The following is an 8,636-nucleotide window of genomic DNA, read 5'->3' as shown; positions in this document are numbered from 1 at the left end:
ATAGAAAACTTTCATTGTTTAAAGCAAAGGCACAAGTAAAATATTTCGGGTTATCACACAATGTTACAATAAGAAATTCCAAGAGTAAAACAAATTTTGCATCTCTATAGTATATCTAATGTATGATTCTACCGGTTCTTCTTTGGAGTGAAAAGAAGGGATCAACAGAGCAATGGACCTGATGTAAAAACTTGGATTATAAATTGCATTCACGCCATTTTTTTTTTTGTCTTTTTGCTATTTCTTGGGCCGCTCCCGAGGCATATGGAGGTTCCCAGGCTAGGGGTCCAATCGGAGCTGTAGCCGTTGGCCTACGCCGGAGCCACAGCAACGCGGGATCCGAGCCGCGTCTGCAACCTACACCACAGCTCACGGCAACGCCGGATCGTTAACCCACTGAGCAAGGGCAGGGACCGAACCCGCAACCTCATGGTTCCTAGTCGGATTCGTTAACCACTGCGCCACCACGGGAACTCCAACATTCACTCCATTTTTAACCAGAAAGTTGAGTTTCAGTAGAATGAATTAAATGAAAAGTAATTAATTAAAAAACTTACTGTTTTGCTAATGACAGAGCAGCAATAACTCTCAGGCGAAAGCTTATCGTAAATCCCTGATGTCATGAACTGTGGACATCTGGTACTCAGACAGTAATCAAGCTAGCCATGAAAGGCCCTCAGAGAGCCCCATCCCCGAAGGCCGGCCCGAGTGCCATCCTCCCTGGTCCCCGAAGGCCAGCCCCCTGCCTCTCCCCCCATCATCCTGCCCCGCCCCCAGCTGGGGTCCACTCTCAGACCTCCGTTGGCTCCTGGCTTTATTCACAAAGGAACCACTGTTGAGAAGTGGGGCTTCTCCCTCGCTTCCCTTGATCTCAGCTGAGTCTCGGCTCCAGCCTCGCAGGACCAACTGGGTTGGAGTCTCAGGGCTGGGAGTCAGCCTCCCCAAGAAGAGCCTGTGGATGCTTAGACCCCTGCCCTCACAGCTACCCACCCCACCCCCCACCCGACCCCCTCCCCCTCCCCCTCCAGGCCCATCCCTTTCAGGCCAAACCTTGCCTCCCAGCCCCCCCTCCCCCCCCCCCCCCCCCCCGCCCCCGCCCAAGGCCCACTCTAGATGAAGCGCTTGTCCTGCTCGCGGTAGGAGAAGGGGTCCCCGGGGAAAGGCTGGGGTGGAGGCTGGTTGTAGGCGCCCTGCAGGAAGATCCAGGCCGTGCCCACCACCATGATGGGCGTCACCACAAACAGGCAGAGGCGATCCACCGTGCGGGCCACCCGGTTCCAGCAGTCCTTCTCCTGGGGGCAAAGGTGACAGAAACAGCGGGGTCGGAAGGGCCCTCAAACCACAGACGCATGCCCCAAGCTGGGGCCTGGTGACAGAGGCATGGCCTCGGGGTACCTGTGAGCCTGCCTTGGGCTCAGAGCAGATGGGCTGGGCTGGCATGTCCCCCAAACAGGAGACAGAGAATGGGGCCATAGCCTTCCTCCCAGCCACTCACTGCTGCCACTAGCCTCTTTGTGAACTGGAAAAAGGGGCCCCTTTCTCAAGACAGAATCTTTTAAAGTTCTACAATATTCAACAATCATATAAGGCTGTCTTTTATTTTATTTATTTTTTTGCTTGCTAGGGCTACACCCACGGCATGTGGAGGTTCCCAGGCTAGGGGTCCAATCAGAGCGACAGCTGCCGGCCTATACCACAGCAATGCAGGATCTGAGCCACATCTGTGACCACAGCTCACGGCAATGCCAGAGCCTTAACCCACTGAGCGAGGTCAGGGATCAAACCCGCAACCTCATGGTTCCTAGTTGGATTGGTTTCTGCTGCGCTATGCCAGGAACTCCAAGGCTGCCTTTTAAATGTCTTGCTTTGGCCGATGTATCAGGCTTGAGCAGGGACAGAAAATGATTGGCAACTGGGAAGGACCTAAGGAAGGTCCAGAGTATGGTCCCAGCAGGGCAGAGCTGTGCGCCTGTGTGTATATCTGAGTGCCACCTTGGGATTACTAGGCAGGGGCTCCCCTTCCTGAGGGGCCTGGCATCTCCCCCCACTGTGAAGTCCTTCACCTAAGTTGGTAGGTATCTCTGAGGGGAACTGTGCCCATTGAAGATAGGTTATGCTTGATCAGTGCACCACTTGAACACCTGTACACGGCAACCCTGTGGCTACTCACATCATTGTAATTGTTCTGGTCCTTCATGTGGTTGACGATGAAGTTGGCCCCATCCACAGCTGGCTTCAGCTCACTGAAGAGCTCCTGCTGGGCCTGATCAGAGCCTGCTGGGGGCCGGCCTGTGGACACCGGGCCAGAGGTGGACATGAGGGCTGCCCCCACCCCACCTCCCACAGATAGGGCAAACCCCACACCACTGGGGACCCACGTGCAGTGGTGAGGCGCCGGGCCAGCCCGTGCCGCTCTGACTGCTTCTCAAACATGAGGTCACTTCGGGACTTCACTGAGAAGTATTCCTCTGCCTTGGAGATGTAGCCCAGGGAGCTGCTCCTCCGGACCAGGGCCCCGGGGCTGGGCCCATCCTCTGCCGGGCGGGACATGTGCAGAACCTCGGGCAGGGTCTCCAGGAAGAGCTGCGCAGGCCGGGGGGGACATCTGACAAACGTGCGCCACCTTCACCCACCCAAACATCTGTGCCTCCATTCCTGGCTGCCACGAGGTGCTCCCCAGTCTGATGCTGTCATTTATTCCCCCGATCCCCTACCAATGGACACTTAGGTTGCTTCCAACTCTCCCTCATTCCTCACAGCATAGAGAGCTCATTTGTTGAAAATGAATTATACAGGAAAACCAAAAAAGTAAGAAAAATGAATGCCCCCAATCCTGAGCTTAGACGGAAAAACTTGCTAAACTGCCTTCAGCTGTCCCAGAACAACCAGGTGACCCTGCAGAGGCCAAGAGGCAAGGCCAGCCCCCTCCTGGGCATGCAGCCCCCATAGTTCTCACCTTCCTTTGAAATGAGATTTAACAAACACACAGTAGCATCCACAAATCCTAAGCCTGTGGCTAGGTGAAATTTTACAGATGCATTCAGCTGCATAAACACCTCTCAGATAAGAACTTTATCTCCAGAATGTTCCCTGTGCCTCACTCCCATCAATCCCTACCGACCCCAGAGGGAAACACTGCCTTGACGTCTATGTACTAAAGATTGATTTTACCTGTCCCTGAACTTTCAGAGGAAATTTCACAGTGTCTGGGTTTTCTTGTTTGTCTTTCTCTTTTGGCTGCCCCACGGCCTATGGAGTTCCTGGGCCAGGGATCGAATCCCAACCACAGCTGCAACCTATGCTACAGCTGCGGCAACACTGGATCCTTTAAACCACAGTGAGGGCCTGGGGATCGAATCTGCGTCCTGGCACTGCAGAGACATCACCGACCCCTTTAGCCACAGCCGGAGCTCCTAGTGTTTGGTCTCTTTCAGGTAACACTGGCCTGGGAGAGGGGTGCCTGGGGCGTGCGGAGCAGCAGGGTCGCTTGGCCACCGGGTAGCGCTCTGGGTGTGAGGGTCCGACCCCGACTTCGCTCGTTCCCCTGCAGAGGCGCGAGCATCATCTCCAGCTTTTGGTTCCCGAGAGCCCTCACCTGCTTGACGCCGTCAGACAGCACGTGCGTGCTGGGCGTGCGGAAGTGGATGTTGAGCACGATGACGCAGATCACCACGACCATGGCCACGAGCACCATGCCGAAGAGCAGGAACCTGTGGGCACGTGCACCCTGGAGCACGTGGGCGGGGCGGGGGGCGGGGCGCGGGGGGCGGGGCGGGGCGGGGCGTCACTCACTTGCCAATGAGCGGGATGGCCATGGACGTGGCTGGCAGCCGCTTGGAGATAAGCAGCAGGAAGACGGACTGGGCCAGGAGCACTGAGATGGCCATTGATGTCTTCTCGCCACCTGAGGAGCCCCGACTTAGCTGTGACCCCTGGTTCTGGGCCAGAAGGGTCCCACGGGGGCCCCCACACAACTGTTCATGGTGCCATGGAGCCCTGGGCTAAGGAGCTAGAGCACCTTGGTTCGAATCCCACCGTGCCTCTTCCTGCTAGGTGGGTATGTAGCCTAACCTCTCTGTGCTTCGGTTTTCTCAGCTATTAAGTGTTAAATGCTCATCCTCTGCCTGGCACTGGGTAGAGCTCCGGGGACACCAGCTGTCATTGTCAGCCAATCCCTGCCACTCCGCCCTCCTATATGACACATCTGCTGTGTCTCTCCCCAGGGCGTTCTCACAACACCAGATAATGCCCTTGGCTCAGACCCCGGCCCAGCCCAGCCCGCCCTGCTCTTCCGCCCTGAGTCCTGGAGGTGCTGTGATCCCGGACCCACCCCGAGCACCCCTCTTCTATCTGCAGTGTGCCTCCAGCTCCGCTCCAGCTCCCACTGCCCCCAGGCCACACTCCTAGTCTCGTAGTTTCCATGCTGCCTGCCAGGGCTGAGTCATTATTATTATTATTATTATTATTATAGCTGCACCTGCAGCATATGGAGGTTCTGGGCTTGGGATCAAATCATAGCTGCAGCTGCAGGCCAATGCCACAGCCACAGCAACACCTGATCCTTAACCCACTGTGTGAAGCCAGGGATCGAACCTGCATCCTCATAGAAACTAGTCAGGTTCTTATCCTACTGAGCCACAAAGGGAACTCTAGGGGCTGGGTCATATTTGTCTCAGGAACCCACTGTGCCCTGCTTATAGGAAATGTTCTGGAGGTAAGTGATCACAGATGACAAGTGCCCTTCTAGAACCAGGTGAGACTGGATTGCATGTCCCCTGCCCTGGCTTCCTAGAGACTCTGTTATTCACCCATTGGCTCAACAGCCAGACTCTCAGGCACACAGTGGTGACTGCGCAGCCTGATCTCAGCCTGATGGAGCGACACGCTAAGGGATCTCCCCAGGGAAGCCCATCTCAAGAGGCAGAAGTATTCCTGTCGTGGCTCAGTGGTTAACGAATCCAACCAGGAACCATGAGGTTGTGGGTTCCATCCCTGGCCTTGCTCAGTGGGTTAAGGATCCGGCGCAGCCGTGAGCTGTGGTATAGGTCGCAGACACGGCTCGAATCTGGTGTTGCTGTGGCTCTGGCGTAGGCTGGCAGCTACAGCTCCGATTGGACCCCTAGCCTGGGAACCTCCATATGCCATGGGTGTGGCCCTAAAAAATCCCCCAAAAAGGGGGCAGAAGTGAGGTCCAAGGGGGGTGGACCTCCCTGGGGGTCCTGCGCTCTTGGGGGATGTCCGACAAGGTCATGGAGCGCTGCCACTGGCAGGGAACCCCAGGAGTGGTGACCCCAAGGGGCTCCCAGGAGGAGGGGAGGGCAGGGCAGGGGCGCTGGGGCTCACAGTCGGCGGGCAGGTAGAAGACCAGGTTGATCATGAAGGAGATGAGCACGCAGGGCACCAAGATGTTGATGACGTAGAAGAGCGGCTTGCGGCGGATGATGAGGTAGAAGGTGACGTCCTGACGGCTGGGGCTGTCCAGCGGGGCACTGGGGTCCACGTTGACCCTGGCCGGCCGGTGCACGATCTCCCACTCCCCGTTCTCTGAGGGTGGCATGTGGACACCTTGGGGTCAGGCTGGGCAAGGGGGCTGGGGGGGCCTTGGGGCAGGAGGGGGGCCTCGGGGAGGGAGCCGGCCCAGAGGCACAGCCAGGCCTGTCTGCAGGGCCCTAATGGGGCTGGGGGCGGGGGTGGGGGCCCAGAGGAAGGCCCCCAATCTGGGGGTGGATGTCTTTCCCTGGGGCTTGGGATGGAAGTTTCAACCTACAAGGGGGAAGTTCTCCTCTGAGACTGATTTTTTTTTTCTTTTTAGGGCTGCACCTGCGGCCTATGAAAGTTCCAGGCTAGGGGTAAAGTCAAAGCTGCAGCTACCAGCCTATGCCACAGCCACAGCAATACTGGATACTTAATCCACTGAGTGAGGCCAGGGATCTAACCCACATTCTCCTGGATACTAGTCAGGTCCTTAACCCACCGAGCCACAGTGGGAACTCCTCTGGGACTGATTTTTTTTTTTTTTCTCCTTGAAAAACACAGAAGCTGAGGCCATAGATATTCAAATAAGGAGACTTGGGGGAAATGAGGCAGTGAGAGGAAAAACCCCTCTCTCCATGATGTACCAGCCTTGGGATGAGTGGCATTTAGGTCTTTCCTCTGACAGACGGGGCCAGGGGTAGGTCTCCGTCAAAGATCTGAGCCTGGTCACAGAGAGGGTTGGGGTGGGGACATTGGGAGGGGGCGACATATACCCCATCAGAATGACAGCCAAAGCCCCAACTATCCCTATCTGGGGGCAGGAAGACTAACCACAGCTCTTCCCAGGGAACCTGCCCAGCCCCAGAAGGTCTGGGTACCCATGTGTCCATGTCCCAAGGGTATGGACACACAGGAGCGTCTCGGGGCAGGGGCGGGGGTGTGTGTGCCAATGTGACTGTATCTGGGGGCGAGGGTCTGGAGGGCCTGCCCACCCAGCAGCTGCTGCTCCCGCACCTGTGAAGCCCTCGGGGTCAATGATGATCCACTCCACGGGGTAGTAGCGCTCGTCTTTCTTTTCCTGCTTCAGGCTCAGGGTGATCTCCTTGGCCGTGTACTTGAGCGAGCTGGGGAGCGCAGTGGGCAGAGGGTAGTTTAGGGGGTTCACGGTGGGGGGGGGGCACTGTGGGGATGGGATGCTCTAACCAGGACAGAGCAGGGACCTCTGGCTGAGGGTACCCCATTCACCTCGCCCCCAGGGGGCCCCGCGGTGTGGGGTGGCTGGAGAAATGGGTGCACCTGAACTTGAGGGAGCAGTTCTGCCAGTCGAAGGGGAAGTAGGTGACAGAGATGGGGCAAGAAGAGCGGAAGATGGCGGGCGGCAGCCAGTACACGTAGCCAGAGGGGTCGACGAGGACGTTGCAGGAGTAGGAAATCTGGAAGGAGCCGTCATTGCTGGGGGACAGGGACAAGGGCCACAGTGAGTGCTGGGCAGCTCGGAACTGGCAGGATTGGGGGCAGCAGAGGAAGCAGGGCAGTCAGAAGCTTGAGGCTGGAGGGAGAGGCTCAAGACCCTGAAGGGAGACAGAGTGATGGGGGTGGGTGGGGGCAGGGAGGGCTGTGGCTCAACTTGTTCTCCAGCACAATCTCTGGGAGCCACACCATGTCAGAGGGCAGGCGCAGGACGCTGATGTTGCCAAATTCTTCTGCATTCCATTGCAGCCGGCTGTCTGTCCAGCCCTGGAAGCCCCAAAGGAATGTCAGTAGTGGGTTCTGCTCTTGTCCAGACGCCCCTACACCTCCCATTTCACTGGGGGAAGACTGGACAGGGTCTGGGGTTGTGACAAAGAGGTCAGAGAAAGTGGGTAAGGAGTGAGGACTCAGTCCACCATGTACGGCTGTGTAGGTCGTGCACTGCACGATGAAGGGCACACTATTTCCATCGCGGCCGTAGAAAGCTTGTTATGAGCTTCTGGCAGGTGGTAGACAGTGTCTTCTAATAGAATCGAGATATTGTGACAGTTTTCCCCTAGATGAAGAATCCTAATCCACCAAAGGCTCTATCTGGGCTTGTGGCTGCACTTGCTCGTGGGAAGGGCGGCTGGGCCTGAGGTTTCTCTGTAAGGCAGGAGCCAGTCCCTTCTGGAGGACAGTGTCTGAGGCAGGCTGGGGATCCCCAAGCAGAATCCCCAGGGGAACCTGGGCCCTGCGCCCTCACCCCCTATCTCCGGGCAGGGTGTTCCCCTTACGTGCTCGATCCACACATTAGTGGTGAGGGTCTCTTCGACTTCTTTCTGTAATCGAACAGGAGGATGGTCCCCCAGGGGCTGGCACACATTCACCAGGCACTACTCCCGGCTGCCACCCAGGGGAAACCACGACAGTGGCCTGCCTCCAGCAGTCAGGAGTGGGGGGGCGGACTGCGGAGCAGGGAGGGAACACATGCGTAGGATATGGGGGGTGCCCCAGAGCTGAGGCTGGGGAAGGGGCAGCAGCCCCAGGCCTGTGGGCAGCACTGGGCATGGAGGCGGCCCGAGCATGTTTCCCAGGGGAGAGGAGCGACCAGGGACCGGGCTGGGGCCTTGACCTTCCTCCACGGCCATCCCAGTCCCAGAGACAGCCAGGTCTCCAGGAGGCTGTTCCTGCTTGCCCTTCCCCAGCCCGGCCAGGGGGGCATCTCACCAGGGAGATGAGGTTGGAGAGGGTGAGGGCCAGGGTAACCTCCACGCTCTCCTCTTTGTGTGCCACGGGCCGCAGCTCCTTGTTGTAGCCCTTCTCCTCAAAGAGGTACCGGATCAGCCGCTCCTCCTCATTCAGGGCCCAGCTGCCTGGGGAGGGTTGGGGACAGGGACCCGGGAGGACACTGCCCTGAGGTCCTGCTGGGCATGGAGCCGGGCCCCTGCGGTCTGCCCCTCCAGGAAGAAATGGCAATGGGGTGGGGGGAGGGAGCCTCATGGAGGGGGAGCTGGGAGGGGACCATGCAGTGGGGGACCCCGGTAGGCCTATCCTCAGGGACCCTTCAGGGAGGGGCGACAGCAACTCTTACCACGCATGGACAGGGCAGCCAGCAGCCCCAGCATGAACACAGGGCCCTCCATCCCGTTCCTCTGACTGGGTCTCGGGTCTGCCCCCTCCTGTCAGTGGGGCTGGGGAATGTGGGTGGG

General features: G+C 58.1%; 1 protein-coding gene across 1 annotated transcript; it reads right to left on the bottom strand.

Moving 5' to 3' along the window:
* Window positions 1-1,099: 1,099 nt before the first annotated feature.
* On the bottom strand, window positions 1,100-8,627 carry CHRND (cholinergic receptor nicotinic delta subunit). The gene is made up of 12 exons (XM_047770508.1): window positions 8,519-8,627; window positions 8,155-8,300; window positions 7,722-7,766; window positions 7,103-7,212; window positions 6,772-6,927; window positions 6,490-6,599; window positions 5,344-5,544; window positions 3,793-3,904; window positions 3,596-3,710; window positions 2,379-2,583; window positions 2,171-2,289; window positions 1,100-1,292 (listed from the first exon to the last, which is right to left on the bottom strand). Exons 1-12 carry the CDS (start codon window positions 8,568-8,570, stop codon window positions 1,110-1,112), a joined length of 1,554 nt encoding a protein of 517 aa, XP_047626464.1. The 5' UTR covers window positions 8,571-8,627; the 3' UTR covers window positions 1,100-1,109.
* Between the last annotated feature and the right edge of the window lie 9 nt (window positions 8,628-8,636).

The sequence above is a fragment of the Phacochoerus africanus genome, chromosome 3, assembly GCF_016906955.1.
Source record: "Phacochoerus africanus isolate WHEZ1 chromosome 3, ROS_Pafr_v1, whole genome shotgun sequence".
Taxonomy (NCBI): Eukaryota; Metazoa; Chordata; class Mammalia; order Artiodactyla; family Suidae; genus Phacochoerus; species Phacochoerus africanus.
The sequence above is the reverse complement of the archived record's forward strand: the minus strand, read 5'-3'. Positions and strand labels throughout refer to the sequence as shown.